The 20,018-nt window shown below is 36.2% G+C and overlaps 1 protein-coding gene across 1 annotated transcript; it reads left to right on the top strand.

Moving 5' to 3' along the window:
* The first annotated feature begins 5,742 nt into the window (after positions 1 to 5,742).
* On the top strand, positions 5,743 to 19,838 carry opn8a (opsin 8, group member a). Its single transcript, XM_052587065.1, has 4 exons — positions 5,743 to 5,843; positions 14,723 to 15,016; positions 16,010 to 16,341; positions 18,575 to 19,838. The coding sequence occupies exons 1-4, from the start codon at positions 5,774 to 5,776 to the stop codon at positions 18,884 to 18,886; spliced, it is 1,008 nt and encodes a 335-aa protein (XP_052443025.1). The 5' UTR covers positions 5,743 to 5,773; the 3' UTR covers positions 18,887 to 19,838.
* Positions 19,839 to 20,018: the final 180 nt, after the last annotated feature.

Below are 20,018 nucleotides of genomic sequence, written 5' to 3'. Positions count from 1 at the left end.
TTGTATAACATTTTCAAAGATGTGATTGTTCTTCACACTCTGTACAGTAATTATGAGATTATAAATCAGTGTATAAGTCCACACTAGACTCTTGATTTAACATCGTTTTTGGGTTAAACACTGTAATTCATCTTGGAGTACACTATTATTCACCTCTGTGGCAAATAATACCTTGAAGGATTCATGCGATTTGCACAAAATGCATTTGTTATTCAATGCTTTTTGTGTAAGACTGTGGGCTGATGCATTTTTAACATTACGTTTTTTTTTATTAACTGAAGACATTAATCTATAGACAGCTTCAATTAAATGAACAACATTCTTTTTTAGTGTTCTTCATGATTAATACATGAACATAATTTAAAGACTTAACGTGTCCATTAAGCATGCAGCAAAATTAATGTTCTAATTTGAGAAGTAAGGAATCATTTATGAAACTGGTCAAACTTTATACTATATTAAAATGAAATATGCATGCAACAGATAAAAGAGCTTGTGTAGTTAAAGCATCCACCAGCAGGGGACATACTAACCATCCAAACCCGGACCCCTTGTTCACTACCAGGTACGCTGCTGTTTAGTCACTAGGTGTTTACTGTATTTATTAGGTACTTTAGACTAGTTCATCTGTTGTTTGTGACTCTCTTTAGTCCCCCGTCTCATCTCAGTGCATGTGAAACTAACAGGACACCTCTCTCCTCTGACAGATTGTAAATCGGACTGACAGCATAAGACTCTTACAGCTGAGCTCTGCCTGGCCTCATACACATTATGAAAGACATCTACAACACACACACAGCTCTGGCATATTTACAAAAATAGCTCTGCGGGTTTGCATAAAACCTAATGTCACCTTAAACGTTTCCTCTGTGTGGTTCATCTAAATGATTCTCAGCAGTCTAAGATGCACTTTTTGGATCTTGTTAAATTAATCAATAGATATTCTAGTTTAAAATGAAAGTGGGCTGATTTGTTTATGAGACTGGAAGGGAACAATTCTAAATAATTTAAGAAACATCTCTGAAGGAAAACGCTAGAAAAATCCAATAGAAGAGAGAATGCATGAAAACTAAGTGCACTATACTGCTTAAAAGTTTGAAATAATTATGTTTCGTGTGGACACGCATTTATTATTATTTTAAACGTGCATCTATAAGAATGTATTTTTAAATGACATTTATTCCTGGGATGCAAAGCGGAGTTTCCAGCATCATTGCTACTGTCTTCAGTCTCACACGATCCTTCAGAAATCATTTTAATATGCTGATTTTGTGCTGAAGAAACATTTATTATCTCAAGAGAGACTCCTTAATTATCCAAACATTTGAAAGGTGGAGTTACTGATTAACTTTCATATTAAAATGATTCGTAAATTGTGAAGAAGAATGAACAAACACCTCAAGAACCTAATATTGTGTTCTTAACATCGCACCATGTTTAAAGCTGATGGCATTTGAAGTAAAACCACGCTTAAAGAAACTGAAGGTTGTGACAACGAGATCCAAATGGCCTCCAGAGCTGCCATGTGCTCACTCTGTAATTAAATACATTTCCTAGAATCTGTTTAACATCAGTTAATCCGTTTCGGTGTTGTGCTGAACTAAGTCACTAATGCATCTACAATTAAAGGCCAAAAGCCTCTGGAAAGTCCCTGAACACATCTGTTATTGATCGCAGGTGATGGAAAATTGTGTACTGGTTCAAAAAGACCAATCCAATCAATCAACCAGGGCTGCTGAGAAAACACTTTATGCTCAAGAACAATAAAAGCAAATCCTTAAGCAACTGAGGTTTGTTTACAGCAGTGCATGCTGGGTAAAATAATGCTTTTTGAAGACAACTGCTAAGTCCCAATTCAAACAGCAAAGCATATAGTTTTTACATATTTTTAGGGCATAGTATGAGGCAAATTGGGATGCAGCAAATGTCATTGAAAACCTGAACCTTTTATTCAATGTTATGCAAAGCCACAGAAAAACATCTTTAGGAAGCAAGTCATTTGCATGCACTCAAAACCACAGTCCAGGAAAGAATACAATTCATATTCATGATTCATAGCCTTGCAAATGTGCTTTAATTGAGCTAATTTTGTTTACTGTTATTATGTAAAACAGTAAAGCAAGATCAATTATGAAACAGGTTTAAAATAAGAAAATAAAATTGTCATCAAACCATCCAAATGCATTACATAACATGTCATACATTTCAAGCATGAAATAAGCTGCTGTTCATTGCATTCTTTTATATGGTCTCAATGAAGGGCATGCTGATAACATACACATAATGATCAATGACACAGGGCTCTAGACCAACATTTGAGAGCGGGACCAGCACCACTAATTTCTACTGATGGTGGCACCAGGAGCAGATTTGGTAGTGCTGGGCGTATTAAAATATAGATCATTTAAATCACAAAACTACTATTGTTTTGCATTAATAAGTGCAGTTACTAATAATATTAAATTTTCATTTCTTGTTTATATTATTTTTTTATTATTGTTTATACAGATTTGACAGTAAAGCACTATGCTTGAGTTAAGATGGATACAAAATGTACTTTTAACAGTAATAGGTGAAAAATGGAAAAATGTATATTAAAAAAATTATATATTCAATTCTTATTAAAATGTACCATTTTTCATCTAGTATATGGAACTGACCAACTTCAGTGATTATGTGTGATTTAGTAGCAAATTGAAGAAAAGTTAGTTTCAAGGCACTTGGTGACTTTTCTTACTTTCTCACAAAAAAGAAAAGAAAAAAAAAAAGTGTAAAATTCGGACAAAATCTAATTTCTTGATGATTTGATATTTTATTATAGTGATTTAATGAGGGCTCCACAGTCTGGAGCACTGTTGACACTAAATTCATGTTCAAAATTTAACATAACCTTATGGGGGGTTAAAGGTTTATTTGTGCAGGGTTAAAGGGTTTATCCAAACCCTTTGTGGTTTAATGCACACATTCAAAGACTAATAAATACTTATTACTACACATGGCCACCGATCGATTCAATCTGATTATTATTTGTTAAGAGATTTGTAAATAAATGTGATCTCATAAGTCTTTGTAATTATTCAATTCCATTAGACTACAAACACATCAGCAATGTAAAATTCTGAAAAATGCTTTAACATAATAAACATTCTTGTAAATCTAAGCTGACCTTTGAGCTGGCAATTTCTGCAGTGGAAATAGCCTAATATTACACAATAAAGAGTTTTTCTTTACTTTATGTTTTGTGAGAGGTCACAAGCCTGCTCTCAATTTTCAGTTAGAATGGTTTGTGAAGATTTTTCTAAACCATTAGTAGCCAATTCCACAACCTTTAATCAAAATTTGTTACTATTCATTCATTCATAGCAGTCTAAAAGGACTTTTTTGTAAGAAACGAACAGTGAAATAGGAAAGCGAAGGCTGAAAATCCATTCAGCCGTTCAGTAGTTTGCTTTTAACGCTAGTGCTATAGGTGACGCATGATCTGAAAGACTCGGGAGAAACTGAAGTTGCATGGTTTGAATGATATAAAAGATAAAAATATATATATTATCCCACATTAGATTCCCAACATTTCCCATGAGTTCCACCCACCAACAGCTGCTATAGCATAGACATCTAAAAGGACAAGAATGGAGAGCAAATGAATAATGGAAACAATCTCTGAAAAATATTTGCCCTATCCTTTTGAATCTTCTACATGAATGTATATTTTTGTTTGTCTCAGTGGTACTTTGTAATGGGCTTTACTTCTGATTCCTGAATGTTTCTAGGTAGAATGGAACTGAAATAATTGCATCCTCTGATAGCATCATCTATTTGCACACACTGCCATGACTTTCTTTCATGCATGAAACACAAAGCAAGATGCTCACTGTGCACATAATTATGATGTTCTTTTCCATACAACAGCATTATATAGCGAGCTGAGCTCAAAAAAGGACAAAAACACACAATAAAAACACATCATAAAAATTGCTACATAATACACTTAATTGCATTGACTTTAAATCTTAAAAGTATTCAAAACAGTACTAGCAGATAACATAATATTCATTTAACAAAAGCCCACCTAAGTGGACTTAAACTAGAGGTTGACCGATTGATCGGCCAATTTTTGGCATTTTTTAATTATTTGGCATTGGCCGATTGTAATGCAGATTTTGCTGCTTAATAGGCAGACGCACCAGCGGGGAGCCAAGCATTGTTGCTGAACTCCCTCTGAGGAAGTGTTACCATGTCCGGCTACTTTTACACTGTTGCCTCCGCAGGATGATCTTTGTGGCCGTAGGTTAAAGTGACCCCAATAACTTGATATTTAGCCCCTGCAATGTGACTTTTACCAGAGGAAACCACCAAAGAATGTGTATTTTACCCCCTCGGAACACGATTTTTACCGGGAGAACAGCCATGAAAAGCCATTGGGCTAGTTTTGAGTAGCAATTGTTCACACGCAGCTTCAACTAATGGCAGGGCAAAACAGCCCGTTTCGAAAGCGTAATTACCTTTTACCCTACTAGAAAAGTTATCATATTCATAAGTGCAACAAGTCATTTGCATATGAAAGTAGAAAATTAGTTACTTAACTCTTTTCAGAAGTATGCAAAAGTGCACTACATTTTTACAAGGGATTATCTGACTTGTGTGCTTTGTTTCAAGTCTTTTCATGTATCAATCTTTTTGAGTTTACATACAGTACAGTTCAGTGTTGAGTATGGAATTATAAAAAGAACTTACATGAATATGAATCAGGCTGATATGATTTGTGCTGGCTTAAAGGTCAAGTACAAAGCTAACTGTAAGACCGTTGGTGAGAGCTGAAGAGCCCTTAAAATATTGGTGATGGTTTAATCTTCAGTGGAATCGAATACTGCATCCTGATAATGAAGAAAAACAGTGACATTTGCTAGTGATAGAGAGTGCGAAAGATCAATGGTCAGGTAAAAATCTTAAAAGAAAAGTCCAGGACAGGTGCTATAATTCTCACAGCATGGAGCAATAATCCATAATACACGAATTCAAAGGATGTAGGATCATTGGTAGGGCTATATAGACATAATGGAGTAGCATACAAAATCACCCCTGATGCTTCATTTGAATAGAAATTCTGGAATTTAATCATGCAAACCACAAACAGTGATGACTAAAAATTAAATATGCACACTGAATATATAATATGTCCTCAAATAGACTTCGGGAACAGCCGAACAAAAAAAATTGCACACTTGAGTATTTTAGGCTAGCAGCAGCCAACCTTTGCTTCTTAGCATACAAATTCATTACTTTGTGTTCAATGTATTAAAATGATGCCGAGTTTAATGCACAGTATCTTCTGCAATACCTAACGATTTTATCTGATGCCCGTTTATGATAGGTTTGCAACAGTGACAGTGTGACACATTCTAGAACTCGATCTTGACACATTTTGTCTGGTATATCTTGCTATAATGAAGCTCCAGGAACCTACAGAAGCTATATGAAACTAGGAGAACAGTTTGACGCTATACAGGCTGTCACGTTGACACACCAGTGTCAGTTGTAATCCTAATCAAACGGATGGTTCGCGATGATTCCTGTGCAAGCTGAAGTCAGCACACGGCTGAATAGTTTGTGTAAGTCGTCCGTGTATGAAGAGGGATTACTCTGAATGAAAAAGGTGGGGGGAAATTATGTGCCTGGTGCAAATGATTATGATTACAGGATGTCAAACTGGAGTGTTTTATTTCCTGAGAAAGTGGAGGTGGCATTTGCAGTCAATTCAGACGGAGGAGCAGGAATGGATCGCTACACCTCTAAACTGTCTCCTGCTGTTGATTATGGTGCAGGAGTGTTCTTGTTGGTGGTTGGTAAGTACTGTTTTTTCACACTGCTATTGAAAAATACAAGCAAGGTTTTACATTTTCTACATTAATGACAACCCTCTGAATTATACCTAGGAAGTCATGTCGAGTGTCTGAAGAGTGATAAAAAGATCCATAACCTTCTTCCAGGTTCTGTTTAAATGGGAATGATTGTCACTGTGAAATATATAATATGAAGTATCCACATTCTCAGATTTGATAAATGCATTTAGTTTAAATTAGACTTTGAGAAACTGAAACATTCAAACAAAACATATCCATTACATATCCATACATATTTTTCGCATGTTACATTAGATTGTGTACATAAATTATGTGATTTTTATATGCAAGGGATTGGTAGACATTGGCAAACTTATCATTAGACACCATTAATCGCCTTGTCCATCTTGGACCAGCTAATGACCATCACACAAGCTCAAAAGCAGCTTGTTCCATAACTATCATCTTTAGCCAGGTATCTTGAATGTATTAACTAAATGTTACCTATCAACCCTCTCCATTGCGACTAAATCACTAGCATAAGCAACTAAATTTTACTCTGGGTGATTAAATGATGTCTATCGTTAGCCATTGGCTAATAAATTCTTAGATTTCACTCGCTAGTTTGTGTGTTTGAGGCTACTATAAGATTAGCACATTTTAATTTGCTGAACACTGACTGACTCTCTCCATCAAGCGATCTGTACTGTTCAGTTCATCTCAATGGACGCACAGCGCACCTGTATTTGCCAAACTGTAAACTCTTTGTGAAGGCGTACAACTTTTCTTTTTTTTTTTTTACAGAAACCCTGAATGGCCAACAATATCTTAAGCATCACCACCAGTCTTAAGTTCAGTTAAAATGACATATGCATTCATACATGGTTACCAAGTTTTAGTTCTAATCACTAAAAATCTATCATTAAATAGTGCTTAATACCATAATATAATGCTTAACAAGCTATGATTTAAGAAGCTGATTGGAATCATATATGTATGTATGTGTGTGTGTGTGTGTGTGTGTGTGTGTGTGCGTGTGTTTGTAAAATAGTATATCAGTCTGGCAAATGAACTGAAAAATGTACTAGCCGATGGTGATTGATTATATTGCCAAGGTGTGCAATGAGGGTTGCCTATGATATTAATGAATGCTTGATGAAGCCTTATCTCTGAATGGATTTTATGCTAAAACTGCATCTCATTAGAAACCATACCAACTAGATGTAGAATGCACAGCTCAATTTATGAAATATCTGTTAATGACATTGGTGACCTAACAGACTAGAAACAAGCAAGCAACTGTTTCGTACAATGTTCAAAAGCCTGCAATCCAGAGTTTTAGTCATCGGTCAGTATAAGCCTCAAGTACAGATTAATCACTCATTATATTATGTAAAATAATCAATCAAAACCTCTGTCCCACGTTGCATTCAGATTAACCAGAAGTGCTATATTAAATCTAGATGCAGATTATGTCATTGATTGATGCAGTATATAATGCTTTCCACCAATGAAATTTCAAAGTCAGAAAGCCATGGTAACAAAAGTCTATTTTATTTTGCAACTGAGAGAAGTTACTTCCACATAAACTCAGGTATTTAAGTAGCAGGTGATGAATGCCACTAAAAACACGTTTAATGAATCACTTGTATAATTGGAGATGAACTCAGAATCCAGCACTACTGCATATAAATACAGTCACATCAAGTTCTAAAGAAAGCGCTTCTCATCTTCAAGGCTTCATACGTTCACAGTCACCAGCTCTTTTACATCAGATTTTAAATAGACAGATGTTATGCTCTTTACAACATAAATCAAATATTCTGCAAACGATTCTAAACAGCAGCATTCAAAAAGGTGTTGAACTAGGATATACAATTTGTATTTATGCTAATTCCATGAAAGTTAAGTTTTATCTAGTTTAGAGCATTGTATTTAGTTTTTAGAGTCATTCATACAGCTCTTTTTTAAAAAAAGATGTGACGCAGGTAGTGAAATAGGTAATACATGCAAGAATATGGGAGTTAGCTTCTTTTCAATTGAGCGCAGTGTTTTTAGAATGGGGCAACTGTCAAACACATTCATATTCATACAGAAAAAACAATGGTAAAGCAGCGCAATCAAATGTAAAAGATTGTATGTCTGATATTTCATGTTCGCATCATGGTGACAGGCTAAAAGCTGTTGTTGTTTTTAAAGAACTGTTATAGTTAATAATAGGGGAAGTTGTGGCCTAATGGTTAGAGAGTCAGACTGGCAATCGAAAGGTTGTGAGTTCGATTCTCGGGCCGGCAGGAATTGTGGGTCGGGGGAGTGCATGTACAGTTCTCTCTCCACCTTCAATACCATGACTGAGGTGCCCTTGAGCAAGGCACAACCCCCAACTGCTCCCCGGGCGCTGCAGCATAAATGGCTGCCCACTGCTCCGGGTGTGTGCTCACAGTTTGTGTGTGTTCACTGCTCTGTGTGTGTGCACTTCGGATGGGTTAAATGCAGAACACAAATTCTGAGTATGGGTCACCATACTTGGCTGAATGTCACGTCACTTTCATAGTCTGCTGGTGTTAAACCTTCAGTCATTATGAATTAGAATTACCTTAACTTTTGCAATTTTCTAACAGAATTTTTATTGTATTATTTCTGAAAACAATTAGTTCAATATGTGAAATATTGTTAAATAAAATACAATATGTAAAAAAGACAAGTTTGTACAATATGTAGTTGTAGTTTAATAAATTATTTGTGTAACATTTACATGTTGAAAACTTTGTGTGTGACGCACTTGGAATAGAAATGTAGAATTTTCTTTAACTAGAGGAAAGAAAAAGTAACTTGAATCATGTTGTAGTTACATTTTCCAGTTGACTAGTTAAAAATCGTAAAATTCTGGAAAAATTGAGATAATGTGAAAAAGACCTGCTTCCAATAAACTACAGATAAAGCACAGTCTCCAAAGGCTGGCTTTGTCAAACAACAGCCATTTGTTGTTTATATTTTAATTGGAAATTTAATTAGAGAAAAAAAAACAAGCAATTAATTGCTGGCATATCTAGCTCACCAATTTGAGGACATGTTTTATTAGCATTATATAGTGGACCACATTATGCAAAATCATGCCTTTACTTACATTTTTGCACAACTCCATATATACCTACACAGTATGGCTGCACGATTAATCGAACGCCATTAATCGCGGTTGTCAAGCACATTTAAGCCGGGCATACACTGTGCGATTTCGGCAAGGTACCAACTCACACTGTATGATTAGATCGCATGCGCGATGTAAAACCAAACCTCACGATTATTATGCGCTCACTGTACGGTCTGATCGTCGAGTTGCGATTTGACTGCGCACACTATATGTGGGGGAGTCAACACGTAGGATCCATCAGAACCCGGATGTTTGTGGCTGTTTCAGAATAAACACGCTTTTAAAATATATATATATATATTGTTAGCTTTTGCTTAAAACAAACAAAAATATCAGTCAATGGGGTAAGAAAAAAATTCTTAATTCAAAGGCTAAACAAGATTATTTTTCTTGCTCCACTGGCAGATAGTTTTGCTAGCAAAATACAGATTTTTATTTATTTATTATTATTTATTTTATTTTAGAATTTTTAGATATTTACAGAAAACGACAAAAGTACTGCTTCATAGCTGCTTCATATTCTTTTAATACAGCTTCACTGCAATGACAACCTTTCAAGTGAGATCAGATTTGTTGTGTTAAAGCTTGATGCTTTTTTTCCTCCTCTCAGAATCCTTGCTGAACATGCTTTGCCAATAGCAATGTCATTGTCCTCCACTGCCACCGAGAAAAATACATGTTCACGGGTGAAGACGTAATGAGCGCAACACATTTCAAAGCTGCAGCCACTTGCACTCGGAAAGCGGATGAATCCTGGATAAATCAGACTGATTGATTTACTAGAAACCAATATTTTATTAGGGCTGGGTAAAAAGAATGATTTTTCGATTAATCGTTTTTTAAAATATGGTCGATTCAAAATCGATTCTCAAAGGCCATGAATTGATTTTTATTTCCATATTTATTTCCGCAGATACTGAACGTAAGATTAACATTTATCTAATTACAAGTCTTCTCCACTAGATCTCACCCTCTTATTTGCCTTGTGCGATGTTACCAAGGAGCGAGAGCCGAACCTGTCATTCATTTATTCTGTGCTTAAAACAGAACCCATCTCTAATTTTCAAATGCATACAATTATGTTGAATAAATAAAAAAAATTTTAATGCAAGATGAAAAATGCTTTGTTCTTGTCCACAACATAATCGTCATCATCTTGCTTGCGAAATCTAAAATGCTTCCATACCTCTGACTTTTTATGTGAAGGTGGCATCAACGTCGACAAAGCAACTGAAACCACCATTTTAATGTACCAAAGTGTCCCTAAAATAAAAGTTTAATATACAGGTTTGTGGCTCTTAATTTTTTTTTATTAATTACCCATTTGTAAACTTATGTTCACTGTTCTTTTTTTTTAATATATTATTTGTATTAAATCTATAATTATTGAGTTGAATCGAGAATCGAGTATAGAAAATCTAATTGAGAATCGAAATCGAATCGATTTGAGAGCCTGTGAATCGAAATCGAATCAATCTGGAACATCTGAATCGATACCCAGCCCTATTGGATCAAAAACTGGATTTCATTTATCGGAGAAATAAAAATTACATGTCATTCTTTTAATTAAATGCCACTTGGTTTGATATTGTGATCCAAGGACATTCCTTTTCCGGTGTGGAACATGTAAATTTTATGGTTTTACATGGACAGACTTTTTAATACATATTATACTTAAGGTTGCTTAAGGTTTTAATTCACCTCAGGCTCCATGACTGCAGCTGCTTGGAACGGAATAATGTAAAATTGTATATTACTGTACAGATGTCATCTCTCAAAAGACCACTCTTGTTTTTCTTTAAAATGTTTCTAAGAACACTGTTGACTGCACAAGAGAATCAGTCAGATATCTTCCCTGCTTTCATACTGCTATTGGCTAGATTGACATGACATGCCTTGCTGTTCAACCCAGGGTCTGCAAAATTGATCTTTGGGGGGATTTTCATCACGAACAGATGACGTGTATGTTTTTCAGCTGAAGAGTCATGGTGATTGTTTAGATTTTTCACTGGTATTTCCAAGGATTCTTCAGCTTACTAAGATAAACCAAAAACTTTGAAAAAAAATTATATGCATGTACTGTATTTGCTAAAATGCAATAAATGGATTGACTATACAGAGCACTGAGACTGTACCACCTATAGCCATACAGTCTATTTGCTTACTGCAAATGATTCAAAGGTTGAAACAACAAAGCCTACTAAAACATATATTCATTAAAGTATACATTATTTCAGCTTCACCTTCAAACAACGTTTTAGCAACAATAACGGTCAGCGTGGCTGAATAAATTAGATTAACAAGACCTACGTGTTGTCATTAGCAATTTGTCTCTATTATCAAACTCTTCTGAGGCGACAAGAAGATGCAGATGAGAATGAGCCAGGTGATGTCATTACCGCGTGCCACCAACAACAAACGAAATCCCGCACGTTGATAATAGGTCTACTTTATTGATAGTTGCCATATCGTCACCTTGAAACTATTCAGTTCAGGACACATCAATAATTCCAATGGGAAGCTCGTTTGTTTAATTTAGTATCGGAACAGGCCAATGCCTGGGTGACAAATGATAAAAAGACGAACAATTTAATAAAAAATTAATTTGCGGTACAACAGTTAACCAGCACCGACTCAACACACAAATATACATCTGAAGTCAAAACCCTACAGATTATGTAGGCAGGCATTGAAAAGAATAAATAAAAATATGTGACAACCTTACCTCATGATGCTCTTGGTGGAATGTATACAGGAGCTGCGTTAGGAAGGGGGCTGGAGCCCCGAATGTTTTCAGTAAAGCCCCGAATGTTTTTATTACTACCATGCCATCAATGAGTTTTCATGCCCAATAAAGTAATTTATATTAGAATTTAAATAAATGAATAAATATCTCTCGACTCCACGTCCACAGTGTCTGTAAATTTACCCAAGTAAGTTACACGTTGTCATTCACACCCGTCGAAAACCGCCCACTGTGTCTAGTGCTTCTGACTGACATGTAAACTGGCCAACCATCGATGAGCGTCTGTACGATCCAGCCAATGAAATGAGCAGGTGGTTTGTTGGCGTGTAGTATTTTACTAGATCAATTTATTTGAAAATTAAAATGGATATTGCAAAATTCATCTTTTTCTTCTTCAAAAAAGGAAGTAACCCCCCCAGCCAAAACACTTGAACGCCAAGATACAACAGCTTCAGGTATCTGTAACTTTTAATCTTATTATATTTCTTTTTCGGTTTTAAATTGTGTCTGATTTAATGTTACATTTTGAACATCTAACAGTTAACGGTTGCGCAGCACAGTCTTTAGGACACACACACACCGCTACGAACTCCCGAGCTGATTCAAATGATTTGCGATTCCCAAACTGACTCAAATGATTCGCGATCCCGCTCCAACTCCCAAACTGGAGTCAGATGACTCAAATGATTCGCGATCCCGCTGCGAACTCCCGAACTGCTTCAAATGATTTGCGACCCCAAACTGACTCAAGTGATTCGCGATCCCGCTACGAACTCCCGAACTGACTCAAATGATTCGCGATCCCGCTACGAACTCCCGAACTGACTCAAATGATTCGCGATCCCGCTACGAACTCCCGAACTGACTCAAATGATTCGCGATCCCCAAATTGACTCAAATGATTCGCGATCCCGCTACGAACTCCCGAACTGATTCAAATAATTCGCGATCCCCAAATTGACTAAAATGATTCGCGATCTCGCTCCGAACTCCCGAACTGACTCAAATGATTCGCGATCCCGCTACGAACTCCCGAACTGACTCAAATGATTCGCGAATCCGCTACGAACTCCCGAACTGGCTCAAATGATTCGCGAACCCGCTACGAACTCCCGAACTGACTCAAATGATATGCGATCCCAATAATACACATAATGCTATAAAAGTGTGCACATCGAGAGAAATAAACAGCAGATGTTCATGTAAGATTCTTGGTAGAATCTTACTAACAAAAGCAGAAGGTTTATCAAAATTAGTATATCCTTGTCAATCTCTTTATGTCCCCCCTCAAATGATTTAAAAGGTAAATTCAATCATTTTTAATTTCATATGGAAAAATAAGACACACTACCTTAAAAAGTCTGTGATGGTTAAAGACTATAAACATGGTGGGCTGAAAGCTTCTGACTTTGAATCCATGATAGGTGTATTAAAGTTAAACTGGGTTAAAGCTTATTTGACACAATCAAATTCCATATGGTTCCACATACCAAAATATATTTTCCAAAATGTTGGTGGATTAGAATTTTTGTTAAGTTGTGACTTTGAAATAACTAAACTTCCAATCAAACTGTCTGACTTCCATAAACAGATACTGCTCTACTGGAAAATGATGTTCACTCACAACTTCACGCCGCATAGTTCCACCTTGTGGAATAATAGAACCATATTAATTAACAGAAAGACACTATTTAAAAAAGAATGGGATGGTAAAAATGTTCTTTACGTTACGGACTTGATGGATAAAAATGGCAGTCTGTTGCAGTTTAATTCCTTTGTCAATAAGTTTAATTTGAAATGCTCTTATAGAGAATTTAACCAAATCAGTAGAGCTATTCCACTTGCCTTAAAATTCATGATTAAAAGTATCCTCACAAATTCAAATGTGACTGTTAAACTTCCTGAATTAAAAATTGGTGAATTGGAATTTGGAGAAAGAAAATGTGATAACAAAATACTTGGAAGTGTGTTTGAAGAAAAATTATTCTATGATATCAAAAAGCCAACAAAAATAAAGATAACAGATAATCAAGTTACATTAACAAAGACTAGTTGTAGCTATCTTAAATGGCCAATGTTACCCAAGGTAAAAGAAATTCAGTTCAAATTAATAAATAATATTTATCCTGCTGCTGAAACCCTAAGGAAGAGGTTTAATTTTGAAGTTAATCGGTGTGTTTTTTGTATGACAGAACACGAAACAATTGAACACCTTTTTTTCTCTTGTTCAGTCACAATGGGGTTTTGGAAGGATGTTTATCGATGGTTAAATATTGGGATCAATAACTCTTCGTTTAACAAATTTCAAGTGATGATATATATGGATGGTATGTCCTATGTTCTTAAACACGCTTGAAGCATTTATGTTGTTTTGTCAGCCCCTGTAATTATTTTTATTTTATTTTTATTTGTATTTTTTATTTTTCTTACTTGATATGATGTGAGTTTGTACTGTTTTAAATGCGAGCACATCTTTATTTATTTTCTCCTCAAACGAGTTCTTGATGTTAATTTAAGTTCAAGTTTATATGACATATTGTACTATTTGAAAAATTTAATAAAATTTTTTTTTTTAAAAATTTAAAAAAGTGTGTGTGTGCGCGCGCTAAAATAATCGCTTGGAGATCAATTAGCTTTTTTTATTTTCTGCGAATTTTTTAACAATAATTAAAATAAAATGATTTAATTTTATTTAAAGTTGGACAATTAAAATAATTGACATCATCAACAACAACAACAACAAAAATATTATTTTTGCCATTTAAAATTGAAATTGTTTGGTATCTAACAGGCAGCCAAATATAACAAGAGCCGTAAACATTTATTCTACTTTGGCTGGATTAATGTGATATTATATTATCTGTATTTCAGTACAGGTGAAGATACAGTACAATGTTACAAGTCTCTAAAATCATAATTGAAACACAATCTTGCTATTTACTTCATTGATCAGGAATAAGATTTAAAAAAAATTTTTTTTTTCAGCCATTCTCTCCATCCTGGGAAATGCAGCCGTCCTTGTAACAGCTGCCTGGCGTCACAGCGTTCTCAAGGCTCCTGAGCTCCTCACAGTCAATCTGGCTGTCACTGACATTGGTATGGCTCTCAGCATGTACCCGCTCTCAATCGCCTCTGCCTTCAACCATGCCTGGATTGGAGGTGACCCTTCCTGTCTGTACTATGGTCTGATGGGTATGATCTTCAGCGTGGCCAGCATCATGACCCTGGCCGTCATGGGGTTGGTGAGATATCTGGTGACAGGAAACCCTCCAAAATCAGGTGCTGTGCTGATTCCATTAAGGCCTAAATGACATTTAAAAACAGGATTTTAAAATGTAAAAACATTCATTAGTTCATTAATCAGCATTTAATTGAATTTCATTGTTGTTGCATCTAAGAATGTTGGGTTTGGGGTTTTTTGTTTTAATAGTGGAAATGTTCAGTAGCTTTTTTGTCGCCAAGATTTTAAAGTTTGAGTCCATGCCACTTGATTTTCAAAACTAAACCCAGACTAATAAATATTCACTGTAAAAAAAAAGTGTTGCAACTAGCCCAAATCTCTTCTACAAAATGTATAATTTTCAAAAAAAAAAAAAAAAAAAAAAGATTAGAAATGCAAATGACAATGTAATCACAGTTGTGCAATCAAAATCAGAATGGAGAGATGAAACATCTTTGTGTTTTTCAATGATTCTATTGTTTAATCAAGGAAGCAGGATTATCACAAATGTCAGGAAGCCACAAATAATAACTTTGCCACCACAAATGCCAGAACTCATGGAATCTAATTAAATTGTACCAAACCCATAACTGCTCATTTCCTTTTTCGCAAAACACAAGGAACATCTATCCATGAAATCTTTAAATATGCATGAAAAGGTCAAAGGACAATACAGATAAGCATAACGATGGTTCATCTAAAATTTGAGGGATCTATTTACACCCAATTGTTTTCCAATTAGACAGTTTCAGATTGCTCTGTTTTTCTTTTCATTTTCAATTAGACAGTTTCTCAGTGCCCTGATTTTCTTTTCATTTTCAAATTACCAACCTGTTAATTGCCTTCATGTTGCCTTTCCATTTACAAAGGAACTCTAAATGAGGAAAAATAGGTTATTGGCAGTGGGATTTACTGGAGGATTCTTCAGTTGTCTTTAGGCATGGCTAAACTCTATTTCTAGACCTCTATATGTTTGATTAAAAACTCTGAAGAAAAAGCTTTCCCCTATGAAGAACAGCATTAAATAACTTTTTCTTATCTCTCTGTTCCAGGTAGCAAGTTTCGAAGAAAAACTATCAGTATATTGATCGGTGTGATCTGGCTGTATTCTCTGCTCTGGGCAGTGTTTCCTTTTCTGGGATGGGGAGGATATGGGGCGGAACCCTACGGTTTGGCCTGCTCTGTGGACTGGACCGGGTACCAGCACTCCTTAAATGGCTCTTCATTCATTATGGCTTTGGCCATCCTGTGCACCCTGATCCCATGTGCAGTCATCCTGTTCTCCTACACTGGCATCGCCTGGAAGCTCCACAAGGCCTATCAGGCCATCAAGAGCAATGATAACCTGCCCAACTCTGGGGCCGTTGAGAGGAAAGTCACCCTGGTAAGGGATATCCAAAATTGTACACAAAAATGTTAAGAGCTTTCTTGAAATCGCCAGGCTCCAATCTGACTGGCCAGCTTTACACAATTTCCGAACACTGGGATGTACTGTACAAGCATTTATAAGACAACTGGAAAACAAAGTCAAGTTTGCAACGATATAAGGTATCATTCATTTCCATAGCATAAATGGTGTGGGACAAGTACGCATCAAAATTTAATGGGTTTGTTCAAATGTCCAAATGTCTAAAAAATTATGAGTACTATGCTCACATTTACCATTGTTTGGCAAAATCTAGTAGGCCCTAATTTAAATAGGAAACCATGCAAATTGGTAAATCTAAATAGGGGCAAAAATCTGCAAGTTGGTCACAAATTTGCCATAATGGCCAAGACTAACACAAAACAACTCAGTTCGAAAAACTTTTGTGTGAGCTGTTGACAACAGACAATAGACCTCTTTTGTCTGCAAAATTTTGTGAAAACAGCCTTAATATGACCTTTAAGCCCCTTTCACACTGCCATTCCGGCAAATACACGGGTAAAGTGTTCCGGCAATTGTTCCCGGGTCGCTAGATTTTGCACTCTCACACTGACAGTGATTACTCGGGATATGTGCGTGCTTTCACACACAACCTGTGAAGATCCCTTAATGACACGTGACATCAGCGCGTGACGTGTAATGTACGAATCGAAAACGCTAGGCACGTTAAACTTTCACTGAAGCAAGCAGACGATCTCTGCGTCAGCGCGGAAAGTGAGGAACAATCTGATCTCTGCTTTATTACAGTTTGGACATATTTTTTCGTCGCGACATATTTTTGATCTTCCTTCAAAACAGCCGGTAAAAGAGTCGCGCTATAACGCGCGTCATCACTTCGACACGGCATTAGATCTGGCATTTGTTCACAATGTCCCGGCAATATGCCGGGTCTGACGTACAGTGTGAAAGGGACTTTAGTGAGCATTGCTATCAAATATTTGATTACTGAAGATATCAGGACAACATTTTTATTGCATTCTTTCTTTAAAATGTCCTTCTAGTTGACAGTATGTACACTAAAATTATGGTTATTATATTTTTCAAATGTATTTTAAAGGACAAGTTTGATATTTCTCAAACAGATTTGTATTATTACAGTGTCGCGGTATAATATGTAAATGAACATTTGTTTTTCTCCAGGCAATATGCAGAAAGACAAAACAAAGCTGGTTGAATATCAGCAAACTTGCTTTTTAAGTTTTTAACGTCATGCAGGGTCACAGTATGTGCAGACCCTGGAGCGTTCACACATCTGCAGGAAGCTTAACAGTTTTTCCTGCTACAGTGACAGACACCGATTCACACCCCAGCTTCACCCTCTGCCCAAAACAGTTTTTTTTTTTTTTTTTCAAATCAAAAATGTTAAACCTAAAACAACATTATTTTTCTGTTTGGAGTCCAGATTATAGAAGTGAGTTAAATGGGTAAAGGTCAAGCAGCATCCAGTCCTTAAAGGTCATTATTGAATGTAAAGGACTTCCAAGAAATAGCCTTGTCCTTTTCCAGGCATTTGCCTCTAAAGCTTAATTTGCCTCTAAGGCTTAATAGTGTATTGTCAGGTCTTTTCCTCCTGAAGCTCAGATCAAAATGGTAATATGAAGCACAGCCTATGTTGTTCATAAGCCTTAATTATTAAATCGTTCATGTAGAGCCATCACTTTAAATTAATGTATTATTGCCCTTTCCCCCATGCTACAACAGCAGTAGCATGTCCAACATGAATCTCTTTTAAAGGAAAAGTTCACGCAAAAGGTTTCTGAAATGTACTCACCCTCAGGCCATCTAAGATGTAGATGAGTTTGTTTCTTCGTCATAATAGATTTTAAGAAATGAGGCATTATATCACTTGCTCACCAGTGGATCCTCTGCAGTGAATGGGTGCCGTCAGAATGAGAGTTTTAACTGCTGATAAAAACATCAGAATGATCCACGAGCAATCCACACACCAGCAATGCAGATAGAGGACTCACGTTTTGGAAACTTCACAAGACATTAATTGATGGACTGGAGTGGTGTGGATTGTTGTGATATTTTTATTAGATGTTTGATCTTTCACCCATTTTTATTCTGTTCAGATGAAGAAACAAACTCATCTAAATCTTAGATGCAATTTTGTATGCAAATGTAAATTTTTTGGGTGGAATATTCCTTTTACTGCTTTCTGCTTTTAATTTTTTCTTGTGCGTTTCAGATGGGCATCCTGATCAGTGCCGGCTTTATTGTATCCTGGACGCCCTACGTGTTCATCAGTCTCTGGACCATGTTTCACTCTGATGGCAAAGACAGCGTGGCACCCATTGTCAGCTTGCTACCCTGCCTCTTTGCAAAATGCTCAACGGTCTACAATCCCTTGGTCTACTATGTTTTCCGCAAATCCTTCCGCAGAGAGCTTCGGCAAATCCGGATGTATTGTTGCTGGGGTGCTGTGAACAAAATGACACTCTGTATAGGAGCAGAAAGCTCAGAGGATACTAGCAGGGCACAAGAGACAGCAGAAGAGTGAACACACACTCAATAAAAAGACAAAGGTTGCCGGATGTTTTGCAATATGGAAACTCTTGGACTTGGTGTGCTATGGCATTTTCAAGAGCATCAAGTCTGTCTCTGAAGCCCACAGAAGTGCACTACTGCATGAACATGGGACACGGAATGGACATTTTTGGAAACATTTCATAAAGATTCATCTTTGGATGCCAGTGAAACATGCAGCAATTTAGCTTCAGATATTCACTGTCCCAGTCAAATGCTGCCTGTTTGAGAAATATCTTATTCTTCTCTCCTTTTACCTCATCTTTTACTGCTGCCTAACCTTTTTGCTTTTGGCAGATTATTGGGAGATCAGAGCTACTGTAATCTTTATAAAAGATAAATGCTTTATAAGAAGATAGAATGGTTGTTTGATTGATTTATCAATCACAAGGAATGTTTTTTTGTGTGTATGTTTCAATAATTTTGTCTTATGTCGATTTCAGTTTGCCATTGAACCTTATTTTTCATTGATCATTTCTCATACTGACTGTTTCTTGTATGTTCCTCCTGCGTTCTTTATTCTGCAATAACTGTTGTGAATCTTTCTTTAATAGTATTCACATGTAATGCATCCAAAGCTGTAATTATTGGTGAAAAGGGCTGATCATCAGGTGAGGTACACAGATTGAAAGATGGCTGTTAATGCATGACTCCTTCAAGACAAACACCCCATTGAGACTTTGATCAAAAAGTCACGCTCACTTAGTCAAGCTATAGGGCACAGATGCTAAACTTGTTGTTAGACAGAATTCTTCAAAAACAAATAAATCCACATTAGGTGTTCCTAAACTACAGTATGATCCCTTTTAATACAGGCTTGGAAATATTTAATCATTTCATTGTTTGTGCTACTTTGCAATTGCCTTTTATGTACAAGTATATGTCATTGTTTTAGGATCACCCAGTCACAAATATAAAAAAATAAAAATGACATTTAGAAAACTTTTGGTCGTTGGCTCTTCCCCAACCATAACTTTTTAAAGCACCACTGCAGAGTAACTCTCTGTGGGATTTCCGAGTTGTCGGCAGGAGTGTCTTATTGAATTAGGGAGCAGATAAAAGTGAAAAGGGCTGACCAGGACCCATAGGACACACATCCCAGCAGC

The sequence above is a fragment of the Carassius gibelio genome, chromosome B20 (assembly GCF_023724105.1).
Source record: "Carassius gibelio isolate Cgi1373 ecotype wild population from Czech Republic chromosome B20, carGib1.2-hapl.c, whole genome shotgun sequence".
Lineage (NCBI taxonomy): Eukaryota > Metazoa > Chordata > Actinopteri > Cypriniformes > Cyprinidae > Carassius > Carassius gibelio.
This window is presented reverse-complemented; position numbering and strand designations above follow the sequence as displayed.

Bases quoted from the DNA above. Each gene is read 5' to 3' on its own strand.
- opn8a (XM_052587065.1), top strand. From the start codon at position 5,774: ATGGATCGCTACACCTCTAAACTGTCTCCTGCTGTTGATTATGGTGCA. The intron at 15,017-16,009 runs GTGCTGTGCTGA...TCTCTGTTCCAG, and splicing joins AGGAAACCCTCCAAAATCAG to GTAGCAAGTTTCGAAGAAAA. The intron at 16,342-18,574 runs GTAAGGGATATC...TGTGCGTTTCAG, and splicing joins TTGAGAGGAAAGTCACCCTG to ATGGGCATCCTGATCAGTGC.